We start from the raw sequence: 21,206 nt of genomic DNA, 5'->3' as shown, positions 1-21,206 counted from the left end.
TATGTCAAGTATTTTTCAAGTATGTGTGACAGGACTCTGAGCTGGCCAGAACTTTGAAGATCTGCCTAATCCTTTAGCTCCCCAAATAGAACTCAAAGTTCTTTTTACTGAGGAAGACAGAATAGACATAAGAAGGGGTTTAATCCAGACTTCTCTCTGGTCACTGCTTCTATACAGTTAGTTGGGGAATTTGGTGGCAGGTTGTTTTGTGGGTTTTTTTCTGTTTGTTTCTTTGAGAAGTGTTTTTAGGAAATTCATCGTGTTTGGTTTGTACCAAAATCTGCACCATCCCTTCTGGTCTTTCAGCAACCACTACGATGTCTCCACACTGGTGCACTGTTGAGTTTAGGACACAAGAGCACTTTGAAGGGAATCCTGCTTGTCCCTGCTTCTGTGCTTTGGTTTGCAGCACAGAACAGCCTCCCAGTGCACTGATGAGATTTCTTGCGGGTGAAATCAAGTTCAAGCTCTGCTCCAGGAATGCACCTAATGCCTTTCGGAAGGAAAAAACCATTCAGTCTGTGAGACCAGACCAGAACTAGTCCAAAATTAAATACAAACACACACTCCCCCTCATCCCCAAAGTATGTTTAATGGAGTTCTACAGCAACATTTAATACTCCAAAGCAACAACTGGAACCTCTCTAGGATGGACGCTCAGTCCTCAGCACCAGCTCTTTCACAGATCCACAGTGCTGTGAGCATTGGAGCCCTCCACAAATGCCCTGGGCTGCCTGCTCAGCATCACTCCTCTCGCCCAGCTGCCAGGTGCCTGGAAATCCCAGGCAAACAGCCAGTTTTATCTCAGACTAGATTCCCAGGCAGATGAAGGCACCGTACCTTCTCACCCTCAAGTGTCATCACAACAGCTTTTATATTTTACACAGTGATGAGGGAAAGGAAATAATTCCTTCTGGTCACAACTGCTCTCAGGCGATGTTGGATGAAAGTACAGGCAAATGCAAAGCAAATGCTCAATTAATTTACTTATACATTACTGAGCTTCTGTGCTTGGCGGGAACTTCTTGGAAACACTGAAAATGCATGACAACTGACCTCCCCAGACCCCTCCCTCACACACCTCTGCTGTAAGCCCTACAGACCGTTCATTCTGCCAGGCCTGGGACAGCAATGCAGCAATGCTTTTGTTTATCATCAGGAGCTATATTGCCATTTTATTGCTTTATTCATTATTTTTTATCCATAAAAAGAATAAATTGTTTGGCCATTTCCCTTACAGCATGTGCAAGAAATCCAGCATAATCATTCTTCTTTGTATTACCATAATGGAAGAAAATGGTAATAGCCACTTGGATATTATATTATATATAATTATACCAAGTGGTAGGTAAATGTGAAAATGCACCAAGACTGAATGGAAGTGCAGATGAATCATTAAGCCTTCCCTCTGCAAATAAAGAAGTATCCATTATTTACTTGAAGGACGGTATTTCACTATACTGACAATATTCATCTGAATCTGTGATATTTAGCAGTTTACTGCTTTCTTACAAGCTATGCATCAGCACTGCTCCCTCTCATTTTTCATTTTTTCCTATCATCTCAAAAATAATAATCCTGCAACCTAAATTCATATTTTTCAACTGACAGAATTTAGAGACATAGTATTAGCCTAGAGGACCATCGGTCTGACTCAGTAAGGTGTTTTGTTTTGTGGGGATTTTTTACTGTTCCTAAATACTGAACATCATTTATGAACAACTTCAACATGTATCTTACCAGCACAAAAAAATGACAGTGAGCTATCAAAATACAACATGAACTTTGATTCCACAAATCATTTGTATCATAAATAAAATGTTTACTTTTTTTCAACTACACACTCAGAACAACAAATATTACAGATAAAGACAGTGTAAATTTAGTTTTAGACCAGACTACAGATTCTGGTAAGTGCTAAATTAAGTCAACTTGCACGTTGTCTATGGTACTCAAACCAGAAAACAAATATGATAATAATTGCATTTTTGCCACAGAATACAGAAAACATTTCTTACGGGTAACTTAAAATTTGTATTTTGCATATCTTCAAAAATAAAAAAGCTATGAATGATATTTTAAAAAACAGATCTTGACTGAATACTGGACCAATTACATGGAGCTGATTTCTCACTATAGAAAATGGGAAATTATCTTTCTCATACACGTGATTAAAATGGATCAAGTACCATACTATCATCTTGCACTAAAGGATCTATTGATGTATTTCTGTCAGACTGGTATGAGTAGGTTCTCCCTTTCTATATTCATTAAAGTAAAATAAGATTGTATTCACCTTGAAAGAACACAGAACATGTCCTGCACTCTCTGTTCTTGACACAAGTCCCAAACCCTGCAGTTATCACTCTCACCAGGCTCATAATTTAAATGCTTAAATAAAATACTGTACAATTGATGTGTCCTGGGGAGAATTAAATACTGAAAAATCTTGTTTTAAGTCATTCAATACCTTCTTATTTTATTAGGGATCCCCAGAGTACAAATTTTGCTACTCGCTCATATACTCAGTATAAATTTAGCTCCTGTTGTCAGTTTGCATTTTCTCAACTTGGCTGTTGTCAAGATTTATTGACAATAACATTTGGATATGTACTCCATCAAAACGCAGTATGAGTACATACTGTATTATATAAGACTAATGATCTTTGATCATACATGCTGCACCATAAAACTGTCACATCCAGACCTCATTAACGGTGCCATTAAACTGATGTGACTTAGAAAGGCTTTATCTGTGAGAAGTCTACCTGTCTGCAGAAATAGGCAGCAATCAATTTTACCACCACCAGAGCATCAGGACAGCATCTGGAGACACCGCAGATGAAGTGAGGAGCACTGAGCAGCGCAAGGGAACAGCAGCTGCCCTTTACGTCTGCAGCACGGACACCACAAAGACATTGCAAGATCCTGCTACCGAATTCCGGCAAAGGACTTTGCTCTTGAATACTTTTATAATACTTTGCACATTGTCTAGAAAAGCCAGTCATGCAGTTTTAAGTTACCAAGGAGAAAAAAACTTGCTGCTTTTAAGGGGTTTAAGCATTTTGGGGGGTTTTCATTTTTGAGCCTACCCTCCCACCGCCCCACTCCTGCCAGCAGCTATGCCTTATATTATAATTTTATTCCAAATTATCAGTGGCAATGTTTTGCTCAGCGGACAACTGAACGCTAGCTGCATGGTGAAATCCCCTCCAAAATCTGTACTTCACAAATTGAAACAACAGTAATTTAACCGCCTAGAAAGCATTCATGATTAAAGAATTGTCAGCATGAAGATTTCTCCTTTCCCCTAATACCTTGGATTGTTCCTTTGGGTTTAGAATTTTGGTGTAATATAATGTATATACTTGTACCTATAAGAGACATGAGATTATCCATAATACAAAAATAAACCTAGATTACATAAGAATTTACCAGCAAATCCTCATGGTGATTAACATGTTCTGTCAGTTGTCATTTCAGTAAGTTAAACACACTAATTTCACACACAGAAGCTGTAGTTGTAGGTTCTCCAGCTAGCTGTAAACTTGATTTAAAGAGATGTGAAAAGAGCAGACATCTAACTTGTTTAGCCTGTCTTTATAAATTATAACATACTACTTTCATTGTTGTATAAATTATAAACCAAAAAAAAAAAATACTAAGAAAGACCAAGAGCTATGGCTAAATATGGCTTAAAATGGCTAAAAGGTTGCACTTCCTAGTACAGGAAAGAAACAGTGCCAAATTACAAAAACCACTTTTTTTTTTTTTTAATTTAAAATACAAGGTACAGGGGAAGACTTTAAAAACAGTAGCTACTGAAACATTACACTTAACGAGTAACTTAAAGATCAAAGGATGGTAACATTCAAATCACAAAGCTCTTCATGACTTTCATCTCTGCAATAAAGCTGCTATACACTGACTTAGAGCTATACTGGTTTTTAGCAGCATCCCATTTACAAACACACACCACCCAATAAAAATCCTACTGGCAGCAACAGACAGAGAAAACAGAAATACAGTTCATTAAAGAAGCATGCAGACACAGTCTGATTATTGTACTCCAACTTCTTATGTTAATACATTTTAGTTGTCAATATTTTGTACGTAAAATGGTGAGGATTAAATGTTAAGGATAAATTGAATCAGTTGGGTAATATCCAATAATAAACACCATTAAAATAACTGGGTTTGACAACTCAAGAGTGAAATTATAATCAGAGTATTTGGTAGAATTCACAGCAGAACTATTCACAGATGAAGTACACCTGGTGAACGTTTCCTAGTGTCAAGCCAAAAGACATTTGAAAACTACCTAGTATTATTTCCAAATACACGGTGTACTACTGTACAACCAAAATCATGTTGATACAACCATGATTCTACCTCTGTATTAAAAATATATATATATATTCACATTTTTACCATTATTATAGTAGATTGGCAGTTTCTCCCATACGGAAAGAAACACTGCATAGATTTTCTTGATATTTCTATTTCCATACACAAAAACACTTAAATCATGGTTTTGGTAGTATTCATAGAAGTACATGTGAATAGATACTAGAAGTAGATTTCACCAGTTCGTTTATTTTAATGCCCAGAAGAGACCAATGTGGTTATGTCACATAATGCAAAGAACCTCTCCCAGTAAAAGCCACATCAAGACACTAACTTCTTGTTGAGCTTTTACAATATTCAGTCTTAATTTAAGGAATGAAGTATTCATTACAGTTCCCATGTCTTCCAAAGGTCAATTACTCTCACTTAAATTTCCACTGGCATTCTTATTCTGAATGCGTTTGGTTTGAGCACTCAATGACTGTATCTCATTATTTTCCAAATAAAATTGTCTTTGATATCAGACATCTTTTTTTTTTTCTGTACACACCTACAGAACCTGATCAAATAACCTCTTAACCTCAAACAAGTAAAAAGAGATTCATGAGAATACATTTAAGGATACATCAAATATTTTCTACTTCTTCAATCATCCCTGAAATTTTTGAATATATTTATAACATCTTTTTCTAGTCGTTTTTTTTCCGAGTAGCAGCAAACAAATTTAATACTCCTTAATTCTGCTTTTTATTCCCTGCTTTTGGATCCAAGATGTTATTATCAGTGCACTTTTAGTAATATCACACCATGAACAGATGTTTAACTGATTATGCACCACTATAATTAACTGCTTCTCAGTGACACAGTTTTGGAACTGTTTTCTGGAACATACAAGTGCGAACTACTTTCTTTGTTCTGGATATATGACAACGTTCTTGGCCATGTTAAAATGATGTTGATCTATTGAGTCCAGCTCGCCAAGTGATCCCAGCTACTCTACAGAGCTGCCTCAGGCTGTAATCATTCCTCCTGACTCTGCCTTCTCAGAACTTTATATTTTCCATCTGGATGACTAATAAATATACTGAACAGCAACAAGTTATCAGGAGCAGGTCAGACAGGAGTCTATTTAGCTCACTGTCCTGTCTTTGACAGCAGTCAAGAGAAGACACTTGAAGATAAAAACTACACCAAGCAGCTCTGCAGCTAGCATACTTTTGATCTCTCACGGAACTCCAATAATTTGTTGCCTCTTCAGTCCTGTAGTATGGGAAACAAAACTTGCCTATTCACTTTTAACACACCATATAGGCTTTCAGGATACAACTCCCTCAGCCATTCATCATTCCTCACACACAAGCTTCTCCTTAACTCTGCACATGGCTGTACCTTTTCTTGTCCTGTTATGCCCCTTTTGATATGGACTAACTAGAACTGTACACAGTGTCCATGCTGTAGACACACTACTCTGGGCTTACACAGTGGAAACAAGATGTTTCGTTCTGTTACTTGTGTTGACTACTGCTGAGTTGTCCTTTTCACTGGGTGTATCACATCTCCAGAGTATCACTCCTGCAGATAACAAGTCTCTAGTTAGTTCAGTCAGTCAATGCATAAGTAGAGTTAAAATGTTCCACACACCCTTTTCACTTAGCATTTATCAATACTGAATTGTATCTATTTTATCTTGATTTTAAAGGAATCATCTTCCTGATCACAGAAACTCACAGAAAAGTAGAGGAGGAAAAGACTAGGACAGCTAATGGAGTATCTGTAAGTTCAAGACATCAACTCATATCCTCATCCCTGCACCCCATTCATTCTTCTTTTAAGCACTGGAAAGCAAACCTTAATAAAACATCATTTATTCAGCTATCAATATGTCTTTTTCTGCAGAAAAACTTCTATTACAATATAGTGCAAAAATAAAAACAAAAAAATTCTGTTTGAAGCTAAGACTTGCTCAAAGTGAGCAGCCATTTCCCTATAACCACATCCTCATTCAGGGCTGGGGAACCCACCAGCATCCCACAGCATCCTCTGCGGCTGCAGGGTAACCTTTGACTCTGACTCACTGTCAGCAATGGACACATTTCTCCAGACATGTAGAAAGTGCTTGGCAGAGCAGATCTCTCTGATGACTGCGCAGGATTCTCCTCTGCAAGGTCCGAATATCTTTAAACCATGCACACAGATCAATGCAGGGAAGAAGTAGTCTGAACGTTTGCATTTTGTCCTACTGTAAGAAGTACCGACACAGCTGATGAGGTGTGTCATAAGTGTCTCCAAACATCTCCTCTTTCAGGGTCAATCTGGGAGACATTCAGCACTAAACAGTCAACAGTGGCAAAGGCTTTCCTACTAAAGGCTCAAGGAGAGAGGCAGCCCTCCTGCTGGTCAGTTCCCTGAAGGTGGCTCTCAATTTACAGGGTTAAAAAAAAAAAACCAAAACAAAACAACACATCTCCAAAAACCCACACTAAAAATAAACAGGCAGCAGTACGGTAGGAAATCAGGAAAATGGTGCAGAACAAAGTAACAAATGGAAAGGAGAAAGCATAGCAGACTGCCCTGAGCCCCGAGACAGGGATGAAACACAGTTTTTGTAGCCAGCCTACACACAGAAATAGATGTTCAGAGAGCATCAGCCCCCATGCACATCCTGCAGAGATAACATGGAGAGACTATCTCCAGGAGGAAGCATTACAAAAAGACTTCTAGATCAGCTAAAAAGAGTAATCCAGTGTAAAATAACATTGTCAATATTTTTACCCTTGTTTCCACCAATCAAAAAATTTGAGCTCAAGAAGCAAGTTTTACCACTTCTATTTTCTTTTACCCATTTCCTTCCAGGCTCAGATGAAGAAAGGGGTGACCCATGCTCAATAAGTAACAAAAGCTACTAAACTACTATTAGCATATTATAAGGTTTAGAGCTCTGAACTAAAGAATACACAGAAACTGAAGCTTAATTCAAGCAAAGTGGCCATCAATCAGCAGAGCCATGCTGCAGTCCTCCTGAACAAATACGTTGCCAGTATCAATACCAGTCAAAATGATTTTTAACAGATATTTACCTCCCAAAAAACCTTTTTTCACTGCCATGTTGTTATTCCAATTTAATAGCTTTTTCTCTCGGTCAGACCTTCTCCCTCTCTCCTTTCCACAGTGCAAACAACTAAATGAAGCACAAAATACTAGTCTCAACACACAAGAAAAACTGAAGATGCACTTACTGTTCAGGAATACAGAGGGAAGCAGGAAAATCTATCCATCTGCCATGAGAAAACTAGGCCAACCAATGAGAAAGCTGACTTCAAGCTTTTATTCATTAATTCAAAATGTTAAAAAGAGTAATCTTCCTTGTTTTTTCCTAGAAGACCAAAGCCTTCCTCCACAGATTGAGTTAAATATAATAATTTCAGTTATAAAAATTTTCTCACTGCTCTTTTCATGAAGTTAAACACAATGTTGATTACATACAAGACAGCATGCTATTAATAGCATATTATTATAGCTAATAATTTTACTTCTTGACATTTCATCACCCCTTGCCGTTCAGCTTACTGACAGCAACTAACGGAAGAAAAAAGCAGAGAGATGCATTCCCCATTGAAGACAGAACCTGCCTGGTCCACTCTCCTGAGTTTGATAACTACGTCAGCTCCAGCTGAAACAAATTAGAAAGAGTTTTGAACTCCTGAATCTCAGAAATAAACACAAGGAAGACGTTCCTCACCAGTATGCTGCTGAGCTGTAGCACCTGTTGCCACGGGATGCTCCAAATGCAGGGAGCTGGCACGGCTTCTGAGGGGGGCAGACTGGGCCGTGGAAAGACAATCCATTTTGGTAAACTAAGTATATAGGAACCACAACTCTGGGTTGGGACGGAGACTAGAAGATCCTGGTAGGAAATATCACACGATTACTCTACCTTGGGCACCTGCTTTTAAACATTTTTTTAACTGGTACTGGGCTACATCGTGGCTGTTTGGTCTGGTCCAGGACAGCCACTGATATTGTTATTGATGGTCCAGACTGTAGAAAGTGAAAAACCATGTAACCATAAATATTTTCCAAATCCATGTATCATATTTCTAGATTCCAAAACAATATTAGTAACTGACAATTCATATAAAACAGCAAAGCAGCAAGTAAAATGAGACAGGAAACCTGGCTGCCCCAGTTCTTCAGCCTAAAGCTTACTCTGAAGCTCTATTAACTATTCCAATTCCAAAAAGGAAACACCAGCCAACCAAAAAGGCTTACAGACTAACTAACTAATCATATGGAACTACTGGCTCAACATATAATTCAACACTACCGTTTTGACAGTTACTTTCAGAGAAACAAAAAAAAAATAAAACCCAACCTGACTTCAGTGCTATTTAATAAATGATTACTTAAGGGATTTTATTTGTTTAGAGCAATCACTCTGCCTCAGCTAAAGCAGTACTCTGGAAAGCTAGCATTAAAAAATTATTTGCTCTAATCTATTCCAAACTGGGGCTTGGCATCTAATACCTCTTCATTACCAAATAGCTTGGTAACCAAGTATTTCATTTGTAAAGTAGACATAATAACAATACCAAATAGTTGACCGGAGTTGTTCAAAGCTATCTACAGAAAAATAATCAGCATTTAATTACAGGGGAATTCAAGCAACCAAATCCCTTAAATTTATTCACAAAACATGATAAAATATGTAGGATATTTTCATTTAAAGTTATTTTATCTAATTAGCAATACTGCTGTATACTTTATTCAAAAAAGATGTCATCCTAGTCACCAATTTACTGTTCAACTGTGTAAAATTGTTATGAAGACCATTTTCTGGACCAATTAGTTAATGGACTAGTTATTAACTATAAGCACAAATTAATTAATGAGAATTGTTTCAGAAAGAACAGCTTATTAGAAACAGGTTTACAATGATAATAAGTGTGAAGTACTTTAAAGTGGTAACTTCATTTGCTCTAAATGCAGATGAGAATTTATTACATTTATTTAGCTCTTACAGGGTTTTTTACTTCATCAACCTATATCGTTGACTCTTTACATTGTTATTTATCACATGTAATTGTGCCGAAAGTGGAGAGAATTATGAATAGCACAACAACAAATGACCATTAATGTGGGGGGTTTTCCACGTTTTAGGAACTTCATTATTCCTCCTTTTATCATAAAAGTAAAGGGAAAGACAAAGAAAAGTGTTAGAAAAAAATACTTTCCCTTCTTCTGCAAATCTTACTGTTTCTTTTTCTGTTTAATCTGAAGACATTAGTGCTAGAATATCTGCTATAGCTCCATAAGGACTAGCAAGTACATAAATGCCACAGAATCATAGAATGGGTTGGGTTGGAAAGGACCTTTGAAGATCACCTAACCCAAACCCCCTGCCATGGGCAGGGACATCTTTCACCAGATCAGGTTGGCCCAAAGCCCCATCCACCCTGGCCCTGAACACTTCCAGGGATGGGGCATCCACTTCTCCGGGCAACTTGTGCCAGTGCCTCACCACCCTTGCAGTAAAGAATTCCTTCCTTATCTCTGATCTAATTCTACTCTCTTTCAGTTTAAATCCATTCCCCCTCATCCTATCAGTCCATACCCTTGTAAAGTCCCTCTGCAGCTTTTTCATAGGCGCCCTTTAGGTGCTGGAAGGCTGCCCTAAGGTGTCCCCAGAGCCTTCTCTTCTCCAGGCCAAACAACCCAAATAAACCTTTACTTAACACGAACAGCCACCGGCATTTATTAATACACGTTAAACCACACAAACAGATAAATACCAAACATCTGTGATTGACATTACATCATTCTCTGATGTTCAGATCTCAACTGTTGTCGTACTCTGCTCTGCCTCAGGTATACTTAGGGTCCACTATAACACAGGTCCTCAAATTGTAAGAACTTGATGTGACCTTATCAGCACTGTTGCTAAAGAAAGGAGAGGAAAGCGAAGGAAAGCATAGCCATCAGGAAAAAAAAAAAAAAAAAAAAAAAACAAAAAACAAACCTTAAAGTTGGCTTCCTGCTCACACTGGATGGACTTGTATTCTTACACAAAATCTCCCAACGTTAAAGGAAAGAAGTAGGGAACTTCCCTCCACAAGACTCTTACACGATATAACCAAGGGAAAGAGCAGATTAACTTTCCAAGAGCCTATTGTTACCAAACACGGAGGAAAAAATCCCCATAAAGAAACTACAGATATTATTGCCACAAGTACCAGTTGTTTAACAGCTACCTGAATATCTGCTGTTGCATCTCCTACAGCCTGGCTCCATTTTCTGAGCACCATGTAATCCAAATTCTATTAAACAATCAAGATACCATACTTCCACAAGTTACCTGAAGCATAATATGACTAAATTCTACCACTCTCCCTCTACAGATAATTACCTTGCTATAGATGAGATGATGTACAACCCCATCAGGGACCCTAGTAATAAAGAAGTCTAATGATGAAAATGTTGGCACAATACAATTCACAAAATGTGTGCCCAACACAAAAGCCTTATAATGATGACATTCATTACCAAGGGCATAACATATTGTTTTCTTCCAAGGGAAAGCATGCTTTATTTTGTGCATTTTTACTGTTTCCTTTCCTGCATCCCATATGTAGGATGGATGGAAAATTATAGCTTTTGCAAAATTAGCATGGATTTGTCAACTGCCATAGCTGAGAATAGTTCATCAACTTGATCTAATATAAGAAAGAACTATATGATAAACTTAAAATGTGAATAATACTAGTTATATCACAAGAGAAAGGAATGCAGTCCCTTAAGCTTAGATTTGCCTACATACTGAAGAGTTTGGTTTTCTGGCTCAAAACAGCAATAACAGTAACAGCACACTTTAAGATTTCATCTTTACACTATAATTATTTGCATTGTACGCATTTCAGTTTTGGATAGATGGTTGCAACATTATTTGAATGTTGTCACACAGGTGCAGAGAAAACTGGAAATCAAGCTTTTCCTCTTCCCTTCTAAAAGACAGGCAATGCTAGGGATGGAAAACAAACCTGATCATTGACTGTTCCCTCTGATCATCAGCAACACGTTTGGTGGGTCAATATAAAATTACCGCTTGACACAACCAGATTCAGACTTCTCTACTCCACTGGCTGCAATTTTAATGATAAACTCTCTAAGGAGACAGAGCTAGAGATTCAAATGTTTTTCTTGTTTTTAAGTTGTGTAATAGGATAAACTCCATCTGCCCAGCCCCAATTCCAGGCACTGCTGAACTCTAGGACTTAATTCAGATCTCTCTAAGGACCCATATCCTCACTCACTTCAGTTCCACTCAGTAAGTTCAGAAGAGAAGGCTAAAATGAGTCAAGGATCAAAGGTGATGAGGGAAGACGTAATGGAGGGGCTTTGAAAAGGAGGAGGAGCTGGGAAGTCATGTAAGACTGAAGAAGTGATGGAAACTGTGAGCTGAAAGCAGAGGCTGCAGCACAGAGCAGTGAAAGTGCAGAGGCTGGCAGAGAAGTGTAGCATGCCAGAGGACCAAAAGCCGAGCTGATGAGGAGGGAGATAGGTTTTTTCCTTTTTTGGAAATGCATTTGCAGTAAAGTGTGCTATGCATGTAAGCAGTGAATAAAAGTAAGATGGAAATGAGAAGAAAAAATTAGGGGAAGTATCAATGTAATAACAACAACAATAATAAAAGGGCAGAATTAAAAGGTTCTGGGAATAATGGCAGGTGGGTCCAAGCAGAGGATGGCACATGAAAGACAAGAGAACTAAGCACTTTTCTTAGCATGCAGAGCTCCCCTGAGAGGACACGTGTTAATATGTACAAACTCAGTTATTTTGGACTGCTGGTAAATTGGATTCCTCACAATCGGTAATAGCTTTTGGTTTTCTTCTCCTTCTCTCAAATGCTGGTAGGTTTCCTGTTACTCCAGGTTGTTAGCACATTCCATCAGAGGAATCTTTCCCAACATTTCAGTTTTACATCTCTGAAATTTCTATAAAACCTACTGTATTATTAAAGTTGCTCACAAACAGGTTATGCTCTTCTTCCACCCCTCTGCTCTCAAAGAAATTGATACCATGCACATTAATTTGTAACGTAAATACTGAAATAACAGTTGCCACGGAACTACTAATATATAGTAACGTTAAGTGTTCAATTCTTCCATTAAATCTATGCTTTTCTTCAAATTTTCCAGGCCCAATTTGCTTAGTACTAGTTTTAACCTTATTTTCCATTCTGTGATGTAATTTGTTCTTTTCTCAAGTTACAGTGCACATAAAACCTTTACCCTCTCAATTTATACTTTTGTCTATAAAACATGTACTCTCTGGGACAGTCTATCCCATAACATAAAGAGAAGGGTTTTATGGGGAGACATCGTCTTGATTGCCATTAGAAGGAATTCTTCAATAAACAAGGCGAATCATAAATGTCCATGATCTGGAATTTGGTGGCCTTGACTTATTAGGTTATTTGAAAACCATAATGATACCTTAAAAACATCACAAATCCATTAAACTTCATCTTGTGTTATACAAAGGCTACAGTACATAGGCTGAAAATACATGCCAGTGCCTTTATACCTTCATGAGTTTTGATGAATAGCCATTTCAGAAGACAGCCACTCACCAAAGGAAAGCTTTAAATGTAAGCTTTAAAAAAATTGTTTGCTTATGCATAGCTATCAGCAAATCTAAATTCTATACGATCTAGGAATAAACCTCAGGTTTTCGCAAAGATGTATAGGTCTGTGAGCATAATACCCATGACCCACTGCATGCTTACTTTATTGGCAGAACAGTTTACACATTTGCAATACTGCTGTTCAGATAAGATTAAATCCAACCAAGTACAGAAAAGAAACTGTCAACAAGTCTGTAAGACTATAATAGAAATTCCAAAAGCAGAGTTTTCCTATGACTAACCGTACCTTCAGAGTACTCCCAAATCAGTCCCAGGCACAAAAACACAGTTGGAACTGATTTTGAGAGAAGGGTGAAGAATGGCACGTTGCCACAAAAATAAGAACCAAGCCTGAACTGTGCACTCCCTGTATTACGTAACCACCAAAGCAGATGGAAAAAAAATGTTAATATTATAAGTAATACAGAGTTTTTGGCCAAATTATATTTGGGAAGTCTAGAACTAGACAGCAAACTTGTGACTGATGAAAGTTAATCGTAGCTGTCCAGAGAAGCACATAGCCAATCTTTTCATGTTTTGTACACTTTTACTGCTGCAAAAAAATACTGGTTTGGATATTCTATCAGGAAGATGGAAAGGGAGGAAGCTTAGAAATCAATAGGCAATTATGCCTCAAAAAATCTAAGTCAAATAGCACAAATAGTGATTCTTGAAAACATGCACAAATACTAAGTAGTGAAAACCAAGCTGGCACAAAGCTCTGGCTTTCAGATGTGGACAGGAGAAGTGCATAAGCTTCATATATATATATATATATATATATATATAAATAAATGAATGCTTCCTGCTGGCTGTTGGAGCAGAACCTCTGCCTCGGTAAAGATACTCTGCCCTTTAATTCCTATTTATGCCAGCTCTGTCTTACAAAAACAAGAAAAAGATAGTAGTGAGGAAAGTAGGGATGGATTATCTGGAAGATGGTTGGATCCAACAGCTGCAAAAATTGTGACAGCTGAGAGCCCGTATTGGGAGAAACTTCACTGAAGGAAGCAGTATTACTCTGGCTCTTTCTGCCCAGCAGGTTTCTGGGTCTGCGTTAATGGCAAAGGAATAAATGGACTTTCAGAGTCACAGGGGTTAATATGGCCCCGTTGCTGTACAGCATCAGACAATTAAATAAATTTGTGATTTTAAACCCCTGAAGATGCAGAAAAAGGAGAATGTACATCACATCAAACCTTTAGAGTGTCATTTTAATAACATTCTTCACACCTTTTCCATCTGGCTATTCAGATCTGTTTAAAGAAAGTCCTTTCCCCTTCTTCACCTCTCTCCCCACCACTCCATTGCTCCCTGCTCTTCACCTCACATCTTATAATGCTGTCAGGATATTTAGAAGGGGACAAGGAAAGAAAAATGTATTTTGAGAAAACATTTCAATACGCCTTTGAAAAAAAAAAGGCAGCTACATTTTCAAATCTTTAAAGAACAGTCCATTTTAAGTGCTGACAGCACTTTGGTCCCAAGGGGCAGCAACTCATGCAGCTTCCTATAAAGACATACATAAATCACCTTCTCCCTGGCCACTACCTCGCTGCAACACATGAAAATACCTACACTGCAGAAACAAATTTTTGTTGTACATGTCTTCTGATAGTTAACATTAAATAGGTTTTATGAATATGAGGCCAACCTACAAAAAAAAAAAAAAAAGCCAGTGACATATACTAATCTCTTCCTGCTTAAGGCAAACAAGGTCAGTAGCTAACCAAATGACAAATTATACCATATCATAAAACCCCAACTTCATTTAGGATTTCTGAATAGGTATCAGATATCCACTTATATGATAAAACTCCCTTCCCACACACATTACTGTCCTGTCTATCCTCACCATTTTTATTTTTTATTTTTAACCTCTGGAATGAAACTAATTGCAAGATCACAATACTGCAAATTCCCCAGTATGGAGCAAAAAAAAGGACTTGGTTTCTACATGAAATTACCCAATTAACAGACTGTTCAACACTAAAATAATTTCATCTGTTTCCAAAAATTCTCATCCCATTCTTTTGCACTAACTGGTTTCCTCAAGGCAAGTTACTTAAAAGCACCAGGAGGATATATGGCACTGGTTTAACTTATGGCATTTACAGAATAATAATAATAAAGAGAGAAAGACATTTCAGCATGATTTGTGTAACTTTAAAAAGTGAAACTGGTAACTGTTCGAGCAGCCTTTATGGTATTTTGCACATTATTTGCAAGTAGAGTTCTATTTTCTTTAACAGAATTTTTTCACCCTCCTCTCATGTTAAAATTTCTAGTGCATCAGTTTCATCCAAAGTCAGTATTTGGAAACGGTCATAGTATTTCCTGCTATTGACAAGCAGACGAGAGAATACAGGTGCAGATATTCCCTCATCAGAAATAACCTAAAGAAAAATAAAGTATTTTCAGTTATGGTATTTTATGGCCACTCCAGGTGATTCTATAACATGAAATATCAAGGAAGATTAGACTAGTACCTAAAGACTTTTCAACTCTAGTGTTTTCCTCTTCTCTTTATTTTGCTTTCCCCAACCATCTGTCCCAGACCTTCCAAGTCACGTGTGTATTTCATGTCAGTTGCTTCACCTTAGAAGTTTCCTCCAGTAAACAAATTGGCTTATTTATTTATTTATTTAAAGAGTTTTGGAAAAAGGCACCTATAAATATGTATACATGCATCAATAATGGAGCAGGAAACCTGGTTTTTTATCCTTTGTTCTGCCACTTTGAGTGAACATAGGAAGCTAACCAAGGTGAAAATGTGAGTGAAAACCTTTATAACAAAAATTAACCTACCTTCTTTAATAACACTATTATTTACAAATTACCAATGCTATGTGAGATCGCATATCAATAAAGAAAAAGATGTGAGTTATAAGATGGGGAAATAAAACTACTGAAAAATATTTTTTGTTCATCCTTTCCTCAATTCTTGCTTTGTTTGCTTTGGCTAGCTTAAGCTCTATGGGACATTTTTGAGATCTATTTTTACAGCAAGATGCTTCTATTAAATAAACCATATCAATATATCCTAAACTGGATATAGGAGCATAAAAGACAAGACTGGACATGAAACAAATACAGTAATATAACAACTGAATAAATTCCAGTAGATATGACATAAATGAATGTGACATAAAAGTAATTTGGGGACAGAGAAAAGTGGAGCAGTGCTGCTTCCAGAAGACTACTTAATGTTTGCAAAGGGCTTTGAAGATGAAAACCCCTACATATGTATTATAACTATGGATTACCAGTGGAGTCATGTAGCCTCACTCGGAAATTGAGAGTCTGAGGAATTTGAGACAACCTCCAATTCAAAGTCAGAAGAAATGCATAGATATAAAAAATATGAAGAGTCTTATATGATATGGAATTTCTATGAGCCATACACCACCTTAAGTTTTCATTTCTATCATGACAGTTAAACCAGCAGATTTCCATGGGTTCATCTGTAGGTAGAATTTGTAAAAACAACAAAAGTTAGACTTCCTTTTCAATTGAAAGAGGGGAAGGAAAAATAAGAAATCAGAAATTGATAGCATTTGTAACTTCAGTGTGTATTCTTCCCAGTGACACCAAGACATGCATTGAACTGAGAACTTCTAAAAATAAAAGGATAAACTTTTTAACACTTGGCAGGGGAAAAAAAAAAAAAAAAAGTACAGAAAGTAAGAAGCCTGCCAATATTCTCTCCATCTTACATGGAGTAACTCAGAAGAGAATCTAACCTGCTAATTTGCGAAATTTCAAATCATAGGACTTCCACACTGCAAAAAGCATCAAACCCATTTTTACTGTTGTATTCCATCTTCTAGCCTGCGTTTCAGCAAGTCAGTCAAAAGTGTAACAACTAAAATTTCTGTTACCATAGAAAAGAAAGAAAATTGGAAATAATCTTTTTCTCTAGAGTTAAACTTTAACAATCCAATCAAAACTGGAAAAAAGTAATTATAAAATATTGATTCAATATAAGAATTCCCAAGTATCAGCTATGAAGTCTAAACTGAGAAAACTATATTATCGTAAAGGGCTATGGCTTCTCCCTGTTGGGTCTACACTTTCACACCTACCAAGAGCAAAGTGGGGACAGCGGATTCCATAAATTCACGATTCAATAGCTGTCTTCTGGGGGGGGGGGGGGGGGGGGGGGGGAGAATAACTCCTTTACTCCACCCCTGCCCCAATAGAGGAGCACAGAAACACATGTTGCAAATCAGTATAACAAGATACATGCAAATACTTTGTGAAGCTTCAGCTAAGTTTTTTCTTTTGATCTACATCACCTGAATCCCATTTCCAAAGCAGTAAAACAGAGTGCAGAGCAGAACGAGGGGGGGAGGGGGGTGTTTGGGTTTTTTTTTTAATACAAAATAAAGAGGAGGTGATAGTTGCTTTATCAGCTTAATTTTTATTTTATTTTGTGTGATTGTTTATTATTAGGAGCATGCAGACAGTACTGAATAGCTCTAGTGTTCGTAAGATTTCAAAGAAACTTCAGACTTCCCCACCTTATAAGCTGGAAATAATTGGTCTGAACCTCTCAAATAAGCATTTCTTCAGTGACTTCACACTAGTTTGTAGTCAATGTCTGTGACCGTGTCAGAAGTATTTTCAGTAGCGATACTTTTACTACATATATGGCATAAAGAACCTAAATTATCAAACTCAGCCAAGGTCCATGGTCATTTAGGTGAAAAAAAACATGAAACTGACAGATCATAACTTCATAAATTTGCTGATAAGCAACATTACCTAGCATGCAAAAGAAATGTTACACATCCACAACTTCATCTCTTAATGCCTTAAAGAGATACAGCAGAGGTAATTCCCTGTCATCTTTGCAGAACAGTTAAAAGAGTTTGGCTTTGGTCTGCCCTTCCAAAAGAAAACAGCACTAGGGAAGCAGCATCTCTGTATTTTTATATATATATATATATGTGTGTGTGTACATATATATATACACACACACACGAAGATTACTTAATCTTCCCAAAAAAACCCAAACTGTTTGTTACATTGTTTCATTTTCATTACAGCATTACTGCATCTGAATATACATTCCTTTATTCACCTCTGTTATTTCTTCATTGTTAAAGCAATCCAAAAGGTTATATTCCATATGTTAAAGCTCTCTTTCTCTCTGTGGGCCCATAAAACTGAATGGAAGCAGGCAGTGTCTACTAAAATATTCTCTTTTGCCCAAGTCTTCCATGCAGCTACAAAAACAAATGTAAGAGCACTAACGTTTGAGCTTTTTATCATTATTTTCTGCAGCTGGCCAAATCTCACAAGTGTAATTGAATTCATCAGAAACAGTTTCTCCCAGAAAATCTTTGACACATTCAATCAATTTGTCATCTCTGCATTCCAGCTACTGAAAAATTATGTCCCTCACACAGATTTAGATTTTTTTGCCTTTTTACCTTCAAGATTTAGCCTTAAATTTACTTACTGAGAAGAAAAGAACCTGAGAAAACAGACCGTAAGAGGAAAGAGCTAAATTTAGGTGATGCATAGTACTGTTCTCATGAAATACAACAAAAAAATAATGGTTTGTATGTTTCAAGTCAACTAAGGACAGCTAATCAGCTCTCAGGTCAATGGCTATTTGTAATTAAGTTAAAAAAAAAAAAGCAAAAATAAACCACTGTATCTTTCCAATGAGTATGAGCAAGTGTTACCTGAAAAGCGCATGTTTAGGGTGATAGTATCAAGTTTGCTACTGTACCTTAAACCATATGTATGTGAGCAAATCCACCTACCACTTCAAATGCACCACCTCTCTCGCTCATCTTTTCTCACTTCGGTTTCCAATTCAATTTTTTATTTCTTTGCAGTGAATACATACTTCAGCTGATCCTACTGTCAGCTGGATTGATCTACTGATACTTACCTGGTTAAAAGTTTCTTAAAAAAAAAAAAATCTAAGTAAGACTGTAAGTCAACGCTTAAGAAGAAAAACCTTTGCAGACATGCTGAGTGTGAGTTTCTACAGACCTTTAACTGACAGCAAAAAATAGTTTCTGCCTGCCCAAGATACCAACTTTTTACAGTTTTTGGTGAGTACAAACTACAACTTCGTAGCCAGTTATATAAGCTACAAAAGTAGCAGTGAATTTATCACCTAGGTCAAAACTTACCTTGGTGTAATAGTTTTATTCTAAACCAGCCTATTAAAATTTAGCAGGAAGTGTAGTTATTATATCTTGTATATTAACAAGCAGAAGTTTCCCCAATGAATAATCAGCATACAGCTAATCAGCATCAAGTCACTCAACAGTTGGATCTAAAACTGAACTGAAACGTACGTAGCACATCTGTACATTTAAAAACACAAGCTCCCCAGATGTTATAAATTACCATCTTTACCAGTTATCTCCTAAAAGTGTTGGCTTAAAAAAAATGCAGTGAACAGTGGAGATGTTCACAGCAGGAATTGTCAACAGAACCACATTCAACAGTAAAAGATCTGTCGATACGTGCGTGATCTAAAGGGTAAATGTCACAAAGCTCTTACTACTTGGGTCTATCACAGGGACATACTTTCGCCTCTGCTTGACGATAATCTGGTTACAAAATGTTCTCCTACTTTACTTACAGTGCGTACCATTTATTCAGATTTAGCCACGTGCAACAGGCAACAACTTATCATAACCTATTTCCAAGTCTCTTGAAGTAAAAAAAAAAAGCAACAAACCAACAAACCGCAATTCATTTTCAATTACCAGACAACTCAGAACAATATTGGAGATACGGTCGTTTCAAATGGTTGTATGCAAAGTCTTGTTAAGAAAAGGAGACACCAAATTTCAAACTTTATTTGGAGGAGAGGAGAGAGAAAGGGAAAGCCAGTTAATGACGCACAGCTCCAGAAGGCAGTTACCAGCCCCGATGCCATTCATTCACTGCCCGGGCACGGGCGGTCTGCACCCAGCGCGCCCCACAGCGCACCCCCCCCCCCAGCGCGCTCACCCCCCCAGCGCTGTGGCACTGACACCTTCCAACCCACCGCACAGCAACGCGCAATTCACGCCGGGGTAAGCCCAGCTCGCCCAACGTCCCCCGCCAGCGAGTTTCCCAACTGAGAGAAGAAAAAAAAGAAAAAAAAAAAAAAAGCCAAACTCCCACATACTTTTTAAAAAGGAGCCAGGGTCTCGGCGTGCGCGGAGCGGCTCTGCCGGCCCGCCGAGGGGACAGCCGCGCCCCGGACCCCCCCGCACCCCGCGGTCCCCCCGCCCCGCGGCAGCGCCTCCCGCGGGAGCTCGGCGGAGCGGCCGCCGCCAGGTGCGCGCTGCCCCGCGGCCCGTACTCACAGGGACACGGTGCGGTTGGGCAGCACGGCGGGCTGCAAAGTTTCCACCAAGTCGCCGCCGCTGCAGACCACTTTGATGCGGAGGGCCGGGCGGCCGGGCCCCTTGGCGCGCTCGGCGGCGCAGAGGCAGCGGTCCACGATGAGGTCGGGGCAGTTCCTGCTGCCCCCGCACAGCCCCAGCACGGCGGCCACCAGGCAGAGGCGGCGGCACAGCCCGCGCATGCTGAGCCCGCGAGCGAGCCGCCAGCTGCCGCGCCCGCCGCCCCGCGCCGCGCATGGCACGCGCCGCTCCGCGCCGCTCCGCGGTGCGCCGCGCTCCCCTCCACGCCTCCCGCGCCCACCCCGCCCCGCCTCGCCGCGCCTCTCGCTGCGGCCGGCTCCGCTCGCAGGGACACCCCCCACCCCCCTCCCCTTCCTCCTCCTCCTCCTCCTCCGGGGAGCCGCCGCTCCTTTCCTGCCGCAGCCCGGGCAGCGGCGGCGCGCGGCGGGCCCCCTCCTCCCGCCCACGGGGGCCGGGACCGCAACCCCGGCGGCTTCCCGGCGCGGCCGCTACCTGCGCTGCGCCGCGGGGCTTGCGAGAACCGGGGCGGGGGGGGGGGGGGCACCAGGGGGATGCTCCAAGGACGAGCTGCGCGGCTCGGCGAGTGCGAGCAGCCCGGGCACGCGCTGAGAAAATCAGGAGCCGGGAAAATTACGCGGGCGCGGAGCCTAGTTTTGCAAAGAGCCGTCTTTGCGGCAGCTCTGGGGCACCGCGCGTGCGAAGTGCTGTTCGCACCTAGGGTGGCGGGAAGGGAGACTCAGGCCATGGGCAAAGGTCAGCGCGGACCCGGAGAAGGGGCAGCGCCGGGCAGC

General features: G+C 39.4%; 1 protein-coding gene across 1 annotated transcript in view; it reads right to left on the bottom strand.

The window, feature by feature from the left end:
- The window catches only part of ADGRA1 (adhesion G protein-coupled receptor A1), a 277,366-nt gene extending 256,685 nt beyond the window's left edge, over positions 1-20,681 (bottom strand). The window contains exon 1 of the mRNA XM_055720717.1: positions 20,356-20,681. Coding sequence (XP_055576692.1) covers positions 20,356-20,576 — 221 coding nt within the window. The 5' untranslated portion in view covers positions 20,577-20,681. The remainder of the gene's footprint in view (positions 1-20,355) is intronic.
- Positions 20,682-21,206: the final 525 nt, after the last annotated feature.

Source organism: Falco cherrug, chromosome 9, assembly GCF_023634085.1.
Source record: "Falco cherrug isolate bFalChe1 chromosome 9, bFalChe1.pri, whole genome shotgun sequence".
Lineage (NCBI taxonomy): Eukaryota > Metazoa > Chordata > Aves > Falconiformes > Falconidae > Falco > Falco cherrug.
The sequence above is the reverse complement of the archived record's forward strand: the minus strand, read 5'-3'. Positions and strand labels throughout refer to the sequence as shown.